This window comes from Ostrinia nubilalis, chromosome 19, assembly GCF_963855985.1.
Source record: "Ostrinia nubilalis chromosome 19, ilOstNubi1.1, whole genome shotgun sequence".
In the NCBI taxonomy this organism is placed as follows: Eukaryota; Metazoa; Arthropoda; class Insecta; order Lepidoptera; family Crambidae; genus Ostrinia; species Ostrinia nubilalis.
This window is the reverse complement of record NC_087106.1, coordinates 6491878-6514024: the sequence shown is the minus strand read 5'-3', so window position 1 is coordinate 6514024 and position 22147 is coordinate 6491878. Positions and strand designations below refer to the sequence as shown.

The 22147-nt window shown below is 36.3% G+C and overlaps 1 protein-coding gene across 1 annotated transcript in view; it reads right to left on the bottom strand.

Moving 5' to 3' along the window:
- LOC135081104 (paired box protein Pax-6) overlaps window positions 1–21640 on the bottom strand; it is a 59689-nt gene extending 38049 nt beyond the window's left edge. The window contains exons 1-3 of the mRNA XM_063975844.1: window positions 21423–21640; window positions 15434–15614; window positions 1342–1561 (exon numbers count right to left, since the gene is read on the bottom strand). Of these exons, the coding sequence (XP_063831914.1) occupies window positions 1342–1561; window positions 15434–15614; window positions 21423–21640 (619 nt within the window). The remainder of the gene's footprint in view (window positions 1–1341; window positions 1562–15433; window positions 15615–21422) is intronic.
- Between the last annotated feature and the right edge of the window lie 507 nt (window positions 21641–22147).

Genomic DNA, 22147 nt, shown 5'->3' with positions numbered 1-22147 from the left:
CTAGATACACTTTTTATGTCTTTCCCATTGAAGAAAAAAAACGAAAAAAGTTACCAGATAATTACAAAAATAGGCTCTTATTTAAAGAAACAGAAATACACGTAATACAATTAAGAATCTAATAACATTACTCGGGCAAAAAACAAAGGCAGATGTATAATCTGCCGCAACAAGGAGGTGTTCAAAGGGAGGGTGGGGAGCCCTCCCATTCAAGAAAGGGGGGGTAGGTATTGAGTGCAAACGACTGTAGCGATTCGGGCAACTGGCCGTGTATCGGATTGGTAGTAGAAATGGAAAGTGCTCTGTTAATAGCTATTTTGGTAGGGTTTGTTGACAGTTAAAAGGTATTTTTAGGGTTCCGTAGTCCTGACAGGGAACCCTTATCGTTTCGATATTATGTCTGTCTGTCTGTCTGTCCGAGGTTTTTAAAATAAAATAAGGGCTATTAAGTCACATTGTCTAGGAGTTACGAACTTAAAACGATAAGCCCCTTGAAGCAAAGATGTTTTGAATTTACTACAAGAATATACTCGTAAAATAATATGTTTCGTTCTTGTAAAATGTGTAGTATCATTTCATTAAGTAAAGTGGTATTATATTTGAAAGAAATGCTTTGTATTCGTATTCTTGAAACAATCAAATAATAGCTAAGAAATTTTGTTTCAAAAATGTAGGTTTTTACCGGACTGCGCCAGAAGGGTTATAATAAGTATAATATTTTTTATACTTTGTAGAGCGGTTAAAGCTGCCAATCGTTTTGGAAGTTGGCAATATAGAGATTTTATAGAATAGACCAATCTAATATAATATTTCGTAGAAAATTCCAGATGACGTTTTATGCAATGGTATATTTTGAACGAGTCAGAAAACGTTTAAGGCTTTATTCTTTAAATTATTGGATAACTTTTACTTTAATATTTTGATTTTATCCTTGATTATTGGCTTATAGTGGCCAGTAGGTCCCTAGACTAGCACAAAACTAGTAGAGAGATGGAGAATGCCTATGGGCATAATGTCATTTTTCCTCCAAAGAGGCTTTTGTCCAGCACTGGACGTTCTTTGACTGAAATGATGATGATAATGGTGAAAAAGATCTCACCAATACTTATTTTCAAGCAAAATAGCGGTGTTAAAATACTTATTGACTACCATTAACTTTTCCTCAGGACAAACTTGACCTTCACTGGTTGGGTTTTTTTATCCATGTGGGAATAGTCCCGTATCGTTTATGTTCTTCTGAGCCGGTCCTGTTCAGCTGAAGTAGCCCAGGGTACCACCAGCCCGTCACTGCCTGATCATTAAACATCCTTAGCTTCTCGTAAAGGCTTATTGACCACTAACCTCGTTTATGCTCTTCCGAGCCGGTCCTATTGAGCTGAGGTGGTAGCGGCGCAGGGATAGCCGGCGCTGCTGGTGCTGTAGGTAGCCCAGGGTACCACCAGCCCGTCGCCGCCTGCCCGTTGAACATCCTTAACTTCTCGTAGACGCTGTCGTTCTGCGCTGACGCTGCCTGCTCCTTCTGCGACGCCAGGTTTCGGAGCACTCGGTTTATTGATGATACCTGTTGGCAGAAGAGGTAGTTAGAGATTGGTTTGTAGAACTTTAGTGGTTTCTCTAGGTCAGATTTATTAAAGAGAAGATCCTGCCTGGGTTCTATTGCTATGTAAAAGGGTAGTAAATAAATCGATTTATTGAGAATACCAGTTGGTAGAAGAAGGGATCAGATTTGATGAACATTTAACGTTCTTGGAAGGGTTTATTGTTTACGTGGATCTGGCTTCCATTCCTATGAAAAAATGCACAAAGTGATGGCATTTACTTAGGTATAATAATGCAACCCAAATAGATAGAACACACTTTATTGTACACCACATAAGACAAAAAAAAGAAAAGAAGGAAATACACAAAGATATGACATTTATGCCCGTTTTCACCATCAATCCCTAATATTATTATTATTATCCGAAACTTTTAAGGGACTTCTATGGTAACACATAACAGGATTTTTACTCAAAGGGTTCACTTAAAAATTAGGGATTAATGGTGAAAACGGGCATTACTTAGGTATAATAAAGCAACCCAGCTTAAAATCATTCAGCTCTTGTTCAAGTGTATGGGTAGAATAACTCGAAAACACAAAAAATACTACTCTATTACTATTACAACGTCTCTCACATATAGCGTCAACATTTCCACATAAATATTCCATTTACATTGCGTTACAACTTCCACACCCGAAAGGGAAGTAATGAGTTACATCCCTTCCATCAGTATGGAAACAACTATCTAATAGGAAACAAATTGCCAACAGCCCCACCCTTTAAGTTGTACAAGTGTAATTTAAAATCTAATATGATTACTAAATTCCAATCGGGGGTTCAAAGGGCCAGATTAGGGAAGACCCCACCCCCGGGCCTAAAAACCCCAATACCTATCTACTTTCGCCCAAAAAGCACGCATGCGTAAAAACCTGGCGCACACAGACATAAAATTCTATGTATGCCTATTTTAACACGTTGTATGCAGGGTTGGCGGTTATCTTTTTTGGGCACTCATTAGGAGATGAGTTTTTTCTAATAAGAAAATAAAAAATATTTTTTTAAATGAATTCTACATTTCTAAATTAGATCAAACTTGAAGACGCTTTGGACAGATAGACAAGGAACTTACATATGGGTAAGTAGAGTGCAATAGTTACAACTTTATTACATAAGGGTTCATAGTGGTTTTTTATTCTTGATAGTTATTTAATTTTTGTCTTATTCACATCATAAGTAGTATTTTTTTCTATCAAAGAATTTTAATTGAACCTGCATTAATATTAATTACAATAGATTAATTAGAATGCAGTTTATTGTTTAGCTCTATTTACCTTGAAATACTTTTACATTAAGTTTTTTATAATTTTTCGAAATTAATATTAATATTATGACAAATATCCAGTTGTAAACACACAATGCACACGTCCTTGTTTGTATCAATTTGGCAGCCCTGGTACCTTCTGTTATAGTTATACGTTCGTTCTAGATATAACGTCTATCTGTTTTGTCGTTGCCATTGGCAACGGGGAAATTGTATTTTTCCCCATGCGGGGCGGGAATCGCTCAATGGGGGTCGCCAAGCGGGATGTCTGTCTATGTCTGTATATGGTTGTCCGGACCGTCCGGACCGTCCGGTCATCGGGGAATGTAACCGGCTGACTTTATAATCAGGTCTGGAATATCCGGATGATTTCGAGTCTATTTCACATCAATCGATTGTTTGAACGAGTGAGTTAGATTAATTCAATTGATTTTATGATCGGTTTGCTTGTAAATGATTGGACTTGGTTAGGTAATACCTGAAACTCCAAAGTTGCGATGCATTTAAGTGGTTCTAAGTACTTGAAAAACGGTGTATAAGTCAGTAAACTTAAAGTAGTTGAGAGTCAAACTACACTGAGGTAATCTAAATGTGTCCTATTAGAAATAAATGAAAATAAAAATTCTTATAGGATCACCAAATTTATATATCTTAGTGGGAAAAAAGTAATTCAGAAGGTACAATACCTACTAGAGTTAGTACGAAAGTCTAATAAACCTAGGATAGTATTCAAACTTTAAAAAAAAATCTAACTAGTGATTTATCTCAATAAAAACAAAACAAATTACGTAACCGTAGTTAATTATAATTAACCGTAGTTATTCCTAAAATTCCACACCCTAAAACCAGAATCATCAAACCACATAAGTACGAAAATGCCTAAAACGCGCAAAGTAAATAGTGCTATTTGAGAGGCTTACTATATCTGTGCGCGTTCCGAATTAATCCGTGTTCGGCTAATGGAAGATAATGTAACGCCCGGCGAAAACAACAACCAATGGAGGCTGGGAAAAATGTACTCTATGCTCTATGGATACAATTTGTATATTAAAACGTGGTAAAACATTTTAAGTGCAGTAAAAAAATGCTAGAGACTTAACAGCTTTTGTTTTCTCGTAATAACTTTAAATTTTTTAGTTGTAAGTAGGTATTGTAGCATTTTCAATTTTTAATTAGTGAAAATTTCCAGGCTTATCTGTATGTTTTCCAAATAAAGAAGAAAAAATGAATCCACCATTATAAAATCGATATTAAAAAAAAACAATCCATTGTCAACGTAGGAAATGAAAAGATAATTATTACGAAAGAAAATGAAAACATGGCTGAAAGGGATTTAAAATATCATTGAGTAATTTGCCGCGGCCTAACATTTCACTGGTCTAAAAGACAGCTTAGAACCTGCTAAAACCAGGATTAGCGTGAGAAAGACTAACTGGCAGAATTCTCACAAAAAACAAACCTGTATAATGCTAATCAAACTTAAAGGTCATTAGCTGTCGACGCAGTTCTAATAAGCGATTGACAAAAACCAATTATAAAATCCTATCTTAATCTGATACGACACGAAAAAAGAGCCGTTCCATTTTTGAAACCGAATTCGAATTTTAAAAACGAACCCGCCGGTGGCACATTTAAAACGCGTTCTGTTTCTGACAGCGAGCTGGCCAATCAGATAGGTGCGCTAAAAAGATTAGAGCGGACGGGTCTAGAATTGTAGAGACAATTTTGTTGTTACAATTAATTTACTCTAGAAGTGTGAAAGCGTGAAAGTTTTTTTTTAATAATAATGACAATGTTTCCACTTAAATGACACGTTATTTTGTTTTACAACTTTTTTTTTTTTTCAATTCATTTTGAAAAAGTATTCGAAACATAAGTATACGCTGTACAGTAGGTATTGTATTAGAGAGATTGACGATACGATATTTTACAAAAAAACCGGATAAAAACTTCTGCAATAAAACACACATTTAAGAAAACCCGAAGCGCGTGCCACTAAAAAAGTGGAGTAAAGCGACTTTTTTCAATCTTTGTATTTGCTCAGATGTCACTGTTTGAGGAATCGCCGGATTAATCGTGTGTTCTTTCACATTACACGCAGCGATGATCGCAGCTGTTGTTGTTTTTTCATTCAATAACGTTGTAGCATTGTTTTGCTAATTGGCTTTGTATTTTTATCAGATCCTGGTTTTGTTAACTAAATACAATGGTAGTCGACGGTTTTTGGGTCGACAAGTTTTAACGTCCGTTTTTTGAATAGTCTATCGATGTATCGTTTCATTGCACATAACCCTAAAGCTGTATGATTTTCATAATTACTTACTAAAACTTTTTTAAAAGAAGGTTCACAGTTTTTAAGTGCTTTAAAATCCGATTTGCCTACTTCGAGATTACCGAGCAAAAATTTTCGTAACAATTTATTTTTATTTAAGACTTACACCCTTTTCGATGCGAGCGCGCCGAATTAGTGATCAGTGATGTGTGTGAAGGGCCCAAAACTTTCGACAGTTTTAGAAGCAGGGTAGGTGCGTGCCCTCGCGACGGTTAAACGAGATTTTTAAAACATTAACCCCCGGGTGACGCGGTCGGGTAAAAATTGGACGCTTAGGAAACAAAGGGTGTGCACGTAATGGCGTATCACCGTTTTATAGCGGTGTTAATTTTGGCTTTAAAAGTTAGTTATGGAAGTGAATTTTAAAGTATGAATCGTTGCATAACACAATTTCAATTAGCAAAATAAAAAAAGCTTTTTCTTACTTTTCGTATTCTCGTAAATAAACGCTCCATGATAAAAAAAAAGATTAGGTATAAAAAATACATAACAACTAACATTCTTGCTTTAGAATTTGCATTTACATCATTAAATAGTTTCTATATCATAGTCTTTATCACACAGACTGAATTCTACAAATTACATTATTGTCTATCATTTTACGCAACAATTTCTCACGTAAACGGAACTAGAAATAGTCACATTCCAGAAAATTAATACACCTATTAACACGTCCAGTTAAGGCGGCATAGCACTAACTACCAAGTAACCAGATACGTCTCGAGACAGTCTTGACAGCCAGCCGAAGGCCGAAGGCCGAACAGGGAGGAACGCCGAACGACCAGGGAAGGTAACCCGACACCGACGCGTGAGATCTGTATGAGGTATTCAATTTTAATAAGATTGTGTCTTATGCATATTTGCATTCTGACCGCCGACTTTAACATGATGAAGTTTTAAAGATACTGAAAAGTTTGTCTTTCACAAAGTTCTTTTGGCACGTACTTATTGTGAAGGTTTCATACAACTTAATTACTTGAACAATGGCCGCGCTCTTGTGGCGGAGTTTTGGGCTGACACTGTGTAGGTTTGTTGTCGACACGAAAAGAAGAAGAAGATGGCCGCGCACTTGGCCACAAAGAAAGTTTTCTTTTTTTGACCAGTAATGATTGTCAATTGTTTAGTTTTTGGCGCTACAATTTGGATTTCCTCGGCCACATGACTGGCCACTGAGAAACTTTTCTTTTTAGATATTTGATCAATGTCGATTGTCAATTGTTTTCTCGTGGAAGTTTTTGGCGCTACAAATTTTGTAAATTAAGGAATGATATAATAATGCATAACTTACAAAATTACGAAGTCATTTTCTTTAAACTTTTTGAACATTTATATTTTAAAATTTGAAACTCTACATAAGCTCGAAAAGTAGTATGTATTACTTAATATACGACATAGGCACCAACTATGTAGGTATATTGCACCTGAAACCCTAGATCCCAGTACCTACCTACCTACAGATACCTAATCTCTACCCAATACGCTGCCAATTCCCACGCTATCACACAGTATCCAGACTGTCGAGTGGCGTTTTGCAGACAATCGTCCCGGAGTCTCGGATACTCATCCCGATAGTATCACTTGTGTAATTAGAGCGGATCCAGTTTCGCGACGATACACCAATAGATCATCCGAGGCGCGCGGGCGTTCTTACGTCAATGATAGGGCTGTCAGTCAAAGTACGTAGATTTAAAGATATTTTTTTAAGTCGCTATGACTTTATTATCCTCCTAAAGTATCATAAAATTTATTTTTAATAATAATTATAAAAGCACGAAGTTCAATTAAATTTGTTATTAAGTGCAGTTATGACAGTTTTTTTCTAGCGAGATGCACTTTCTTTCATATGGCAGACAATGTCATATTCTTTCTTACTTATTCATATTTCAGGGCTTCATTCGGTCGCTACTCACAAGTGTAGTTCTGTTTTTTTCATGGACAATATTGGTTTAAATTACATAAACGTAAATAAATAAATACAATTTGTATTAATTTAGGAGCTAGGGGCACAATATCAGCGTATTTAATTTACATCTACAGGGTGTTAGGTAAATGGGTATATGAGCCGACACTAGCCCATGTTAACATGGTCATATAAATGGTATGGTGAAGTCAGAAATTTGATTTCATCATTTTTATTTTTTAATTTTCATACAATTTTTTTTTTTATAAAATTCGATTTGTATGAAAATTAAAATAATTAAAATGAAGATATCAATTTTCTGACTTCACCATACCATTTATATAACCATGTTAACATGGGTTAGTGTCGGCTCATATACCCATTTACCTAACACCCTGTATAAATCTTCCTAAAAACATCTTACCTATTTCAACGCATCCAGCCGCACAACTGACACTAATAAAAGAATTGAAACAATAATTTCATCTATGTAAATCTTTCTAATTTTCCCCGTCTACCAGCCCTAGCACCAATTGACAGGTGTCACATGCGCGCGCGCCGCTCATTGCCCGCGACGCACCGATAGATCATCTAGCGATCGATAGCGATGTCCCGACTTTGGTGGTCCGCAAAAAATTACCAGAAAAATGACGTTTAGTCGTTTTTTTAAGATTTTTAGTTCCCACGAGATGAGGGATATTTAAAGTTATGATTTTATTTTATTTACTTTCTTTTATTTTATAAGTTCTTCTTGGTTGGCTTAGTTCTGTTTACTATTATTTTTATGACAGTCAACAAAAAAGACATCAGTAAAAAAAATAAACTCTACTAAGAACTAAATTACTTTTGATATCCTTCTAAACAAAAGTTACCTATTTATAATATAATCTGTACTAATTTCTTACTTGTACGAGTATACTCGTAGTTAAACGATAATTTGAACTAACAAACAACTGAACTGAAGTAGGCAAGAACTGTCGTTAAAGCTTGGTTGAATTTGATGAGAGGAACCCAAAAGCTGATGTTACACAAAAATTTACATAAAATACATAATTTATTTTCGTATTTAATATCTTACGTAAGTACGACTTACAATTAAAGAAATAGTAAGTTTTGTAAACATAAATCAAGAACGTTAATTATTTCATTTATCTACTAGGATTGTGTTTTTTGTAAGTTGTGACATTATTCAAAATATTTTGACAACGTGGCGACATACAGTCTTTTTTATTACAGACATTAGGTAATAAGGTCATTGACCTATAGAAACAGCTGATCCGTGAAAGTAGAGCAAGCAGATTGAATAAACAAACAAGTTTGCTTTGCATTTTAAATCATTAATGCTAATTAATGTCTCAATAGTTAGACTTGTACTTCATGTAAGTATCTGTGAATTATTTCCGAAGCCAATGACCCAAAGCATTTATTTGTGTGCGACATAAGCAAAAAGGAAAATCATATTTGTAAGTACCAATTGAAAAATGCAAAAAATTGGAAAGCTTTGTCTGTCTAGGTCAAACGAAACCTTGAGATTGAGTTGAGTTTTGGAATCGAAGTTTAGTAGGTAGACTTGAGTGTTTTCGGCATTTAGTGCAGTATTTATGTGTGCTAAGTCTTACTAATATACTAAATACAGGGTGAAGATTCAGTGCACGAGATTCTCTAATACAAAAGCTAAATAAAAGGAAAATATCTTAAAATATTCCTAAGGATTTCGGGACTGGTTTTAAATAAAAATACACCTTTTTAGATACAAAATTGAATAACTTCACTTTTTAATATTTTAAAAGGTGTAAGTATTTAACATTTACACGCACAAAAAATGCCCACACAGAAATAAATTTCTGTAAAGCTCTTTTTGTACCTTACTCACTTACATTCCAACGTTCACCCACTGGGCAGTGGCAATTATCCAAATTATTTGGTCAAAAAAGATCACAACAGAATTCTTTGAATGGGCCATTCAGCGCCCCCTGTTGTGCATTTCCATTCAACATCAAACCGATACCTACTCGTACAAGATTTCCGGACAAAGCTATTACGTTCAATATGGATTAGACTAGTGTTGGTATGATGCACGATGACATGTCGATGTTATTAACGTTGTAAATTAATCGACTGTCAATAAGTTTTGAAACTAATGATTATTAATGTTCATTGAATTACTTGAAAGCTTTTTCGTAATATAAATTGAATATGAGTTAGAGGAGTCAACATAGAGCCATTTTCTTTATGGTTACATAGAGCTACAAATAGTACAACATTGTCAAAATATTTTGAAGGAAAATCACTTTCAATGTCAAGTTCGTCACCTTTTCCTTTCCGAAAATAGTTGACACGACTGTGTATCCAACAGGAAGCCTGTCAATCCAGGTCAACGGTTCGCACTATTTCCTTATATTTTCGTAAGTTAGAATCACAAACTAATATTAACAGTTACATTGACATTTGAACTGATGTTTGAGGATAATCTACTTCTTTTTTTTGCACAAATTACAGATACTGTGCTGACACCCGAAGTAGCCAAAAAGTTCGCAACACGTCTTAGTTACAATTTGGATTAAGGTTGTGCTGTCAACTTTTTGGTCACTTGGATGTCACGAACTATTTGACGCTGACTGTCCGGTACATCGGTGAAGCTATCGATAATAAAACCACATCTTTCATCTTTCCATCACTACTTCACAGATTCCGTCAGTGGGGCTTGTCCCCCGAATTAGACTTACTATTACCTAGCATTATCTATAAACATTTTAGCGTTCGCTTAACCCACGCGGTCCCGAGTGTAAGCGTTTGGGGTACTTACCTACTTGGGGTCGGTTTTGGGGGAGATAGTTTTTTGCAATTCTCCACGGGGTTGAGATTGGTTGGTGTTTTCGAGTTCATTATGGCGGTTAAATTATGTCGGCGCTTTGAGAGGCTGTGATTTGTAAATAGTGGCGATAAATTACAATTTGGGTGATGATTACATTGGAATATAATTCTGGTTTTCTTTAATAAATAAATAATATAAGTGTTAATAAATAATAATTTTGTAACGACTAAAGTTCTATAAATTTGATGAGAAAATTAAGATCGAATACATCGAATTCTTTACTTTATATTTTAACTCAGAAATCTTCCAAGCTTTCTGCTACGAATTATCAGATTAAATTACTAATATGTATTGAAAAATTATCAATCAATAGTTGATTAATGAGTTTTATGCTGTTTAATTCAAGTAGAAATATTTTAGGGGACTTCATAGGTAATGAAGTCCCCTAAAATTCGTGTGGTATAAAGTATGTAAATAATATTGTTAGATTTGTGCCACAAATAAAAGTTTTATGCTTTGATTTGATTTCATTAAGTACCTACTACTTGAATTCAAGTTAAAACCTTGAGAATTTTTGTCATAGTCGTATCGTTTTTCAAACGTTACGCCAAAACGTTTCAAATCTCGTACATATTGAACTGCAACAAATAGCGGCAAAACATTAAGCCTCAAACGGGGTTCCGTATTAATGCCATTATCTAAGACCCTCGTGAATACCGCCGCAGCCGAGTGCGAGTGACTGAGGAGTGAGGGCACTCGAGAGGGACTTTCATCTGCATGCCGACAGATATGCCTATTTGGATTTGTTTTGATGATTGCAGTTTTTGAACAGATATTTGTTATGAAATTTATAACGTTCTAAACCAAGCAACAATTTATTGTGATGGCCACCAGCTAAAGGTTACAGACATACTTACCTAGTTATATGCATTAAAATTATTAATGAAAAACCAGCACGTGTTACTGGCAGGTATATGTAACGTTTAATAAACCAAAAATCTGTTTAAACGTATGTCCTGCTTCAAGAATTGATTTAATATAATTTCAGAAGAAAAGAGGTTTTATTTGGATTTCATTTATCCCAAAAGATTACTCAGATTCTAAAGAGAGTTCAGAGTTCAGAGCCCCGACTTACAGATTGTTTGCATAGAGGTTTTTACTTAGAAATCACTCTATGGCTCTATATTGAAATTCAGTTTTCTTGTTGACCTCTACGAAGTTTAATATTTAAATAAAACTGTTAAATAACGGTTATGATGGCCAAGTAGTTTTCGTATTATGACGTTATTCAATCCGTAACAAATCCTTTCGATTTTTCAATTTTAAGAAAATATACTCAAAATGTTTACGGTTTAAAAAATTGTTCCCAAACAGTCTTACGGCGCACTGTGCAGTCTCCAGTTACGCCGTTTTGTTTGTAGAAAACGAAACCAACATAGCGGCATACGGACACATAATACAGTATCGTGCACGAAGCCCCGAAAATGCGATTCGGTAGCGCTCGCCGGTGTCGAGTTTCGGCACTAGGGATGTATGTTTTTTTTTAGTTTGACTTCTCGATTTTTTGACTCTCTAATTGACGTGTTATTGAAGACACGCGTCTTTTGGGGTATCATTTTTAACCAGTGAAATTTTGACAGAATGAATCACATGTATAAGCAAGCAAGTATTTGCAGATTGTTTGGTCTCTAACTACGGTTTTATATTTTGCGTAATCAGATGGTACATAATTTTCTAAACAGAAATGTTGAAAGTAAGTAAAAAGTTTCTAGCAAAACGGTTGTCCCTAACTCAAATAATATTTTCCTGAAGTAGGAAGTACTGTACCGAAACATTATTTACCTAGATATTATTTTTACTTTTTAATATTTTCTTTGTTTACTCCATGCACGCACCGCTCAAATTATGTGAAAAAGCGCGAAACAGTCATACTATTTACGATTTTAAAAATGCAATGCCATTTTCCAGCACCTCTTTTTAGTGACAAGTCCGACTGAAACACTTCTACAATTTAACTTTACATCCCTACGAATTCGGTAGTCGTCGGTGTCGTGTTCCGGCCCACTGTGCGGCTCGCTCGATCGAACCCATGAATTCCGAATTTAAATTAGGTGTCTCCAAATCGTATTTAACGGTGCTTGAGTCTCCAACTGTTGATTGGAGATTTTTGTTTCGTCTTGCGGTTGGTTTCAACGATTCTTGGTATTTTATGTGTTCTCTCTCATTGTTTCGTATCACTATGACTTTCGACTATGACAGATAAAGAACTGTTTTACATAAATATCAGACTTAAAATGCAATTGCTGACGGATTTCCGGGAGGTTTTGTCTGTTTATTTATAAAACACACTCAGAATTTGATCTCAGAATGAAGTTTTGAATGAATTTAGAAATACATACTTTATTGAATTTGATAATAAAACTAGATAACTACCAGATTATCAGAATGTATACAGTGGGCGTAGAGCTAGAGTAGTAGAAAGTTTCAGGGTCCCTCGAACTGTATTCGATATTTTGAAACTTTGAAACACACAAAATTCTTGTCACTCTCAATTTCTTTATAATAATGCCATCTTTTTTATTTTACTTTTGGCCTCAGTGAGGCTTGTATTAGTAAGAAGGGGCGGTGGTGCGATGAATTTTTATAAGCACACGTCAATAACATACATTAGCATCTAGCCCAAAAAGTATAAGCGTTGACGTTAATCCGCTAGAGTGGGCCGGCAATATGACTTATAGCAGATCCTTGCGGCGGCGCAGCGTGTGGGAACGAGACGGCAAATATTCTGTGCACTCACGCGTAAAAGGATTTGTAGCGCTAGAGGAGAAGAATGACGTAAGATGTGCATTTTAAAATTATGGAATAGTGTTTTTTTTTGTTTAAAATAAAAAATGCGCATTTTTAATGTGGAACGGAACACTGAAAATGTCTTAAATCCTTCATATCTTCTTACACTACGCAATATAGGAGTTATGTTAAATTCTAGATTGCTATGGTTTTATTCAGTCAAATTAAAAACTCATTTATATTTACTTTATAAAATACGTTATTAAATTACTAAATTAATTTGATCACCCTACAAACGCAATAATGTTCTAAAAGGATCATATTTCGCTGAAGTAATTTTTATTAATCCTACCTAAACTCTACATACGTCTCTATTTATTTCCACATCAAATGACAGATGACACTGCAATTAAAATGTATGTAGCTGTACTATTTGTTAAAATTCTGTTAATGAGTAATAGCATTGGATGACAGTAGTATTACTACGAGTGTGCAATAAAACTGCCACTTCAGCCCTAGCGCCGACAGCTCACTTACGCCGTTCTTCGCCGGAGCCCGATCGATTGTTCCAAGTATTTTTGTCCGCTTTCAGTTGGTAAGAAACATCACGCCCATTCGACCGTTATGACTACGCGACGCAACGCACGACAAACAACCGTCTCTCTCCGGCATATGTGTTTACCGGCTCGCTGTCCCTTTCGCCTATTTGCCCACTGGGCCGAGTGCGTAGGTACGACAGTCATAAAAATAGCCCCTTTGGCGCCGAATCTTCTAGGGCCATTCCGTGTTTCGATTTTGTCCCGTGTTACGGGGGTGCAGCAGATATAATTGGTTATAGCATAGGTGTGTCTGGCGTCTGTCATTGGCGTATGATGTAGCGGCTGGGTTTCCCCTTGGGTAGTCGTATTGTTTCTACGGAGTAATATTTTGTGCCTATTGTTATGACGTTGCCGTTGTGCTATAAAGGTTTTGATGTTGAGCTCGAAAGCGAGATTGTGTGAGGGAATTAAGCTTCTATTTTAAGACACTGACTGAAGTTATTAAATAATCTCTTTGTTATAAATGAATCTATGAAGCTTTCAGTAACAAACTTTGATAAATGAAACTCGAAAGTAGCCGAAAGCTAATCAAAATAAATATCATGTCACTCGGCGTGTCTCTAAACACTTCCAACCACAGAGAACCAACAATTCAACACTCAAAACTAACAAAAACGTTTTTTCCCGCGTCCATTGTTAGCCCAAGTGTTTACATTTCGGCGTGCAAGCTCGGGATCACAAAACGCATTCGAGTTGTGACATTATTAACAGAAAAATTGCACCGATGAATTATACGTGGGCGAAAAAAGTTCTTTGTCATTTTTTGCCTTCATTGGCCGGGCAGATGTCTCTCAAAACGTCTGGTTCGATTACCGGTCGTGTCACATCGCGCAAAGCTTTATTTAATATCGTGCATGATATTTCATAGGATCGCGGTTTCGTTATTTTTTTAGTAAGCGTTAATTGCAGGATGCCTCGCCGTCGCTTGTTTTATTCAACTGTGGTGTCAAGTGATATACATCTGTGTGCGGTGATTGAAAAAGGAATACCTCGCTTATGTGGTTTAATTAGTATACTATGACAGATTGGGCCAGTTTGTAAGGGAAGAAAAAATAATAATTTGCATAGATTAGCAGTATGATAAACTTACATTCAAATAATGTACAGATAGGTACGTAGAACGAATAAAATTCTAAATCCTATTTTTTTCTTTCAAAATAATACAAAATATGAAGTTAAGGAATTTACTCCGATACTCCAAATGCTTAACAATACAAAACGACAATAAAACTGAATTAGCAAATTTATGAACTCTCCAAAACTTGATAATAGAACTATTTGTATAAGGGACAACAAAAACTCAATAAAACGGTATGGATCAAACATCCCGAACTGAAATTTTATAAGCTGCCATCAATAATGTTGACAGAATAGACTCGGTTGCATTATGATGAGATAGGTCCTTTTACCTTCTTGTGTCGCACAATGGGCCGGGTCCACTGGTCGAGGCATATGGCCGTTACTCGTTTTTACGTCGGAATATTGCAAAATTGGATTAAAGCAGACTGAATGTCGCCAGGATTTTGACCAGCTTATTTTGAGGGCGGCACAATGGGCAGAGCCATATGTTTGCCAGATTTAATTAAATTCGAAAATTGTTTGAAAGTGTTTTGACATTTGTAACGTCGAGTATAACTGTTCCTGTATTGGTATTCAGTGACATGTCAAGGTGGATGAGTGATCCTATAACAATACCCTTAGATATAAAACTTTGAAATTTATAAGAGATGCACTTATAAACTTTTCTAAAACTTTTGTTAAAAGATACGAAGTAGGTGATATGGCTATTTACTCTTACTTAACACGCTCTACTCTGCAGCCTAAGGTCATCCTATGTATAGAGAAGATTATCACCGGTCTAATTTACATCGAATTCACATCTCACTACTTTACATTCTTCCTTCCTAGTATTTACTACTTCGTCTTACTACTAGAAAATAGCATTGGCACCAACTTTGTGAAAGCATTTAATTTTTCTAAATCAACACATTGGACGAGTTGCGTTGGAACCACCGTTGGCGCCAACGGGCAAAGCACAACTACAGTTTAGTACAGCCCTAATAATGAATTTTTTGGACGTACAGTTTAGTACGTCCAAAAAAAACAACCCTAATAATAAAAAACAAATGAATACTCACACTAGGAATATTGTCGTTATTGCACACATTCTCGCTGAGCAGGCGATCCCTGATCTCCCACGCGAAGATCGACGGGCACTCGCGTTTGTAGTCCGCTATCTTCTGGACCACAGGGGTGGTGGCCACCCGGGGCTTCGACCCGCCGATGGCTCGAGGCTTGATAGACCCAGTCTCGTAATATCTGTGTGCAAAGCTAATCTTAGTTTGGATTGCGGAAAGTGGTGAGAGCGAAAATACACAGGTAAAAGTAATATACAAACTAGCCATCAATGGGTATTACAGCGTTAAAATGTCGCTAAGCAGGCTGGCTATAAGTAACATCGGTATGTGGTCCCACGGGGTTTCGACCCACCGATGGCTCGAGGCTTGATAGACCCAGTCTCGTAATATCTGTGTGCAAAGCTAATCTTAGTTTGGATTGCGGAAAGTGGTGAGAGCGAAAATACACAAGTAAAAGTTGTAGATACAAACTGGCCATCAATGGGTAATGCCGTGAAGCCAGTACTGGGTGTAACATAGTAACATACCCACTGAGTATCTCGGTTGTCATTGCTACCCATATTTTTTATGAAGATCTCGTGTGAAAAATTAGTTAATTATAAATTGAACCCATTGATTGCTTGGAGGTAAAAAAAGACATCCATCCATTTGGCATTAGCATTTTCCGAAATAGGTACACGAAAAGTAACTATGCCCTTTTAAACTGGAATTAAAATAAATGATCTCCATAATAGGTAGGTAAATGAACTAGACATAGTTGGTTAAATTTTATCTCTAAAACAAACTTTGATAAGCTCCATTATTAGTTCCCCATTATAAATCGATCAATTCCGCTTAATACTATCAACAAAGTTTTGTATTGTAACCATCCCGGTGCTTCCCGTTCCACTCCTGGAGCATTAGAGCACAATTACAAACATAATCCTCGAATTCATCCCCTTAACTTGAAGTACCTATCCCTACGATCCTATAGGAACGTTACCTTTGCCGATCCAACGCGAAAATGAATTTTATTACACAAGCAACAAGACTCACTCGCGATGTTAGATGATAAACAAATTCTTCGCTGCTGATAGACGATTGACCTTTTGAAGGAAATTGAGTTCTTCGCTGTTGGAGCAAAGTTGAAAATGTATTGTGTGGGGACGCAAGATGTCTGTGCTGATACAGGATGTACTCGCGCGAATCTATTGTGATATCGACATGTGTCGATATTTAGCTCAAATGCGAGGCTGAATGAAGAGGGCTTTCAATTTTTATTTTTTTTATCGATGGAAAAAATGTGATAACACGGGTAGCGTAACTTATCGATCGAGTAGGCATTAAAATAAAGCCCACAAAACGTTTAAAAATAGAACGTTACGTATTTTACTTTTAATATTCTGTTTGTGGCCTATGCTTGAATTCTTTTTTCTAAGTTGCCAGTACGATGACAGTAAATAAAATTTATTTTTCGTTCGGTCAAAAATCGTAGCAAACTGTTTTGCAAGAGACTTAAATGTTAACCCTAAAATACACACGGTCCAATCAAACGCTGTCATCTGTCGATACGATAGTGTTTGCATGAGCATTGTCGGGGCAGCCAAGAGACTGTTGAACTGGGTAACATCGTGAAATCAAAGGCCCTGAAACTAAACTGGGAAATGTATTTTGGCGTACGTTTTGATATTAGTAGGTAGGTACAAAATGTACAGATTGTTTTAATAGTTTCTGCTCACATACTTATCATCTTTCTTTTTCTTGGAGCCTTTGTTAACTAGTTAAAGTAAGTAAGCATTTTTAAATCTGTTTCTTGAACCTCTTTAGGCTTCTCAGAAAGTTCCGCTATTTTTATTAATTTAAATGAATTTTTAAAGTGTTAGTCTCATATTAAAAATTGCCTTACCAAATAAATCTCAAAATGTCCCTATTATTACCGAAATCGTCCAAAATATCTTTAATTACAGTTTTGCAACATTCAAAAGCGCATTCCTTGTAAATGAAACCCAATACCGTCAATAGCAGGGGTGGGTCTAAAGGACCCGCGCAGTAATCGCTTGTGCCTCGGGCAGCGACAGGTTGACGTTGGGGCGGTGAATACAGATTAATTGAGAGTTTATTTAAGTGTTGAGGTCACTGAACTTTGCGAGTGAAGATTTTTTGTTTCTTTCTTCTTTTTTAACAAAGGTTGGTGAAGAAGTTCAATTAGGTGCGTTATTTGAAATTCCGCACAACCGTTTTTTACTCTTTGCTCTAAAATGTCTTCTAGTTTACTAAGTACATTTTAATTAAAGAAAAACTACCGTAGCTAATCACTACAACGCAACGTAATAATTATTATAATATTTTTTATTTGTAAAATTTTATGATCGTACCTTTCATTGTAATAATTTATTGAAGTTGTGCTAGTTCAAAAATTTATTTGAGGTCATACGAAAACTTTTGTCTAGGTTTATCATGGATTTACTAACTGGAAACCATACACATACGTAGCAAGCTCTACTAAATATTAAGGCGTCAGCCTTAGAAGCCTCATCATTCGTAACTAACACACTATTTTCACGATAGAAAAAGCCACACTCAAAATAACAGAGATCCAAACAATCTATACCAAGTCTTGAACAGAATTAGCTTCGAATCGGAATATCGGCAACAAATCGCTCGATTCACCGCGACAATGCGATTCAGAGGCCGCGCTAATAACTGTGCCACCGCAGGAGGCTGGCCAGATTGTACCATCGATTAGATATCGATCATTCGATTTTCTATTCATTTGCGAAAATTGTATAGTGTACGCAGTCAGTAACTTGGCAAACTGTATATTTTTGTTGCCTATTAAACTACTTAAATGCAACCAAACCTTTTAGCTTGATGCGTTTTTATTTGTTAGGACATTATACGATATTAGACTATTTTTACCCGACTACGGCAAAGCAAAAGGAGGGTTATGATTTTTACTTATTAAGAAACGCAAAAATACATTCATAATTGCGGTTTAAAGTGTTTTAAAACGACTTGGTAGCAGTTATACTTTTAGACATGTTAATTATCACTCTACACAGTATTTTTTTTAAATAAATCAAATACCAAACATCGAAAGATTGAGAGTTTTCTAGTTAAAATTTTTCACACTCTCACACTCTCATACTTTAAAATGTATTTATCAAAACAAAAACGTATTCATTCCAAGAACAACGACGCATCTCAAGTTACTACTCTATACCTTAAACGATGTTCTCAACGTCGACTGATAGCACACACTGTGCTAAAGGCAGCACAGACTCTGCCTACTAGACCGTGTAATCGGAGCACTGGGGTCAAAGATACGGGGGACAAATCAAATGACTACTTATCGAGATTGTTTTTGAAGTGGTTATTTATATGTAACAGTGTTATAACATCGATTTGTTGAAGTTATTTCACGCATGGAAGAGATGTTATTGAATCGAGTTTGAAAGTGGGAGTTTTTAGTTCGTTTTAGATGCAAGGACAACCTCAAGATAAACAGTGTTGCATCTGTACTAAATTCAATTTTGTATCGAAAATTTTAAGTTTGATAATATGCTCGTGAGTCTCGTGATAGTATATGTAGTGTCATATTATTACATTATTTGTATGTCTTACTAGCAATTCAATTTCGTAGATGTATTATTTTTATTTTATTAAAAGTTTTCAGTGTTCATAATATGAAAAGTCACACGCATTGTGTATTTGTTTTACTGAAAGAAACAAAGCGGTAGCAAAAAACGCACGTTAATTAGCAAACCGATTTTTTCTCATATCAACTCCACATGAACTAAACAAAAATTCAATAGTATCCCACTTTACCCATATCTCCAATCGAAAACGGTTGAAACCATGAACTTGCTTTGGTTAACAGCAGGAGTCTTCCTTAATTAGGAGTCCTGCCACGTTTGCCCTTTCTCCCCAACCCTTCAAGTAATTGGCGCGATAAGAATGTCAGGGGAGTATGGGAAAATGGGCAACACTTGCAATGGGACTGCGTAGGAATGGGCAATTTTCTAGCAGGGAAATAATTCGAAATACGGTTGATTACGGACTCTTAAGTTTGATACACGCGCTTGCTAAAAGGAGTGGCATTTTTTTAATCAAAATGTTTCTTAGTCACAGGTAACTTTTAATTGAACTATAGTGTAACTTGTATTAGGGTATTAGACGAGCTGATAAGTCACACGTAGTAGTTTAAAATTTACTTGCAAATATGTAGTTTCCAATGCATAAGGTTTTTAACCCTTCTACTCAATTTAACTTCACATTTTTCTCTGAAGCTGGAAATCTAAATTAATTAATAAAGTTAATAGAAAAATCTGAGCCTAGGAGACAACATTAAATGTAGAAAGTAGTAACTATTGGCACTCGAATAAAAATCAAAATAAATTGCTCACTTCCAAAACCAAGGGCAACAATCTCATAACCTCATCCTCTCGAAAACCACTCGAATTGTTTGCCAATGTCTTAACAAGCAAAACATTACGGCATAATAACATGTGCCCAGAGGGCGCTGCAAAGGGTCCCAAAGCAAAATTTACTTTCCTACAAGATCTCTTGAACGGGCGTCAAGCAGTTTCGCCCAGTAGGGGCGCCAATTACTACCAAATAAATTGTTTTATTCTCATTTTTATTTAGGGGCGGTCGTGGGACAGCCCTGAAAGGCACACCCTGTATTAAGATCTAGCTCCTTTGATCGACGTCTTTTACATTTTTTTATTGTTCAGAATTGACTTTTGACTTTTTGTTCCCATTGATTTCCATTGTCGGAGCACTGTGCAATTGAAATGTAAAGTTGTTGTTTCGGGACCATTAGCATTTTGAAAACATGTTTTTGATGGGAATCAAATTGATATTTAAATTGACGTTTAGATATTTTATTAGTAAACGTAGTACCTACCTATAAATTAACTGTTCGGAGCTAAGTGCATGCCTAAAATACGAAAAAGCATTTGATGGAAAATAAGGGTAGTATTTTTTAATTGAACTATTTGTTCGCAATACATTTCGAGCTTGTCAAGCCACGATTACCGTAAACAATCGAATTGCATTTCAATAAGAGGGCGAGGGCCGAAATCCTCCTTGATCTCCCGATAAAATCGCAATCAAACGGCGAAATTATGCCCCTAACGCCGCAACCGCTGTCGATTCCCAGCGCGTCACCCGCGGAGCACACGTCAACAAAAACAATCCACTATGGGAATGCAAACTCATTGTATTGATTAATTCATTGAAATATTCCTTAATTTTGTCCAAGGCGCCCATTGTGCCGCACCATTGTGCGTGCCTCAGCAGTGTATGGGAATTCCGTCAATTTACGAACGCGTGGCTCCTCTGACCCCGTCTTCGATTTGCACAATGGTTTTGTGTCAAATAATTCGTTTAACATTGGTACTCGATTTAATTGTTATGGGTGCTTAGCCATTGTGCGAGACTTCTGGAGAAAATAGAATAGTTTCCGATTACTGGATTAAATTTTAATATTGCTTTTACTCGAGTGAATGCCGTTTTATTTTAGTAGGTATGGCGTCTCAAAATGCACTCGCCGAAATAAAAGATTTTTATAGTTTCTAAAATAAGGCAACAATATTTTGGACGATTTCAGCAGTTATGATCTGAGATGATAGATACTTTTTCTTGTAAAAGGACTTTTTTATTTTATTCAATGATTTATTCCAAAAATTGTTCAGAGATAACGGTCTTCATCATTTCTAGCCCAACGGCTACGGTCTCAACAGACCTGCAGAATGCAGCTGACGTTACACAACTGGACTCCCGAGTGTAAAACTCCACGATCTTTTTTATGATCCAGGTACTGAATAATGAGTAAGACGGACATGTTCAAATAACTGACCTGCCCAGAATCTTCAGAATGCAGCTGAGATCATTCGAATGGGCTCCCAAGAGCACTGCCACACCATCTTCGTTGTGAAGCACCTGCCTGGTTGTAGATGTTGTACCTATGTATCTAGGCCCTCTAGGACATGTTCAAGCGACTGACCTGCCGAGGATCTTGGACACGCAGCCGTTGGAGACCTGCAGGATGCGGGAGATGTCGCACGGCCGCGCGCCCGAGTGCGCCAGCTCCACGATCTTCTGCCGCGTGGAGTCGGGCAGCGGCCGGCCGTTGACGTAGACGCCCCCGAGCTGGTTGATGCCGCTGTGGCCGGCTGAGGAGCACCCAAAGAGCGCTCCGCCGCCCATCGCCGCGCTGTGCATGAGCTCATCTGTAAGGAAGGGCACTGATAGAAAATAGGAAGTTGGCTAACTTTAATGTGACATTGAATTACGAAATTGGTGAACAAAGTTTTGTTAAGGCACAGACGACAACAACCAAGCAAAACACTAAGGCACCATAAGGTGTAGATGTAATAAGTTCAGTTTTGCAACAATAACTTGAATCTAATGTGCTGTCATCTGTAATTTATTCATTGTCTTGGAAGATATTTGATTTAATTTTGCACAAATGTTGAGGCGAAGTTCAGTAAATAAAATAAAAGCAAATTAAAAACAGGAAACCTTTACTTAGGTAAATTTACGTAATTTAATCACATATTCAAAATGTAAATTAAGGTGTATAGTTTCTTAAACAATTGTTAATTTTGTCTGTTATTGTGTACCAAATAAAAATAAAAATTACTCGTTGAATCTAAGAACATCGCGTTTAGAAAACGAACACGTAAGCCATCTTCCATATAAATTGCAAGGATTTCAAAATAAATTTCA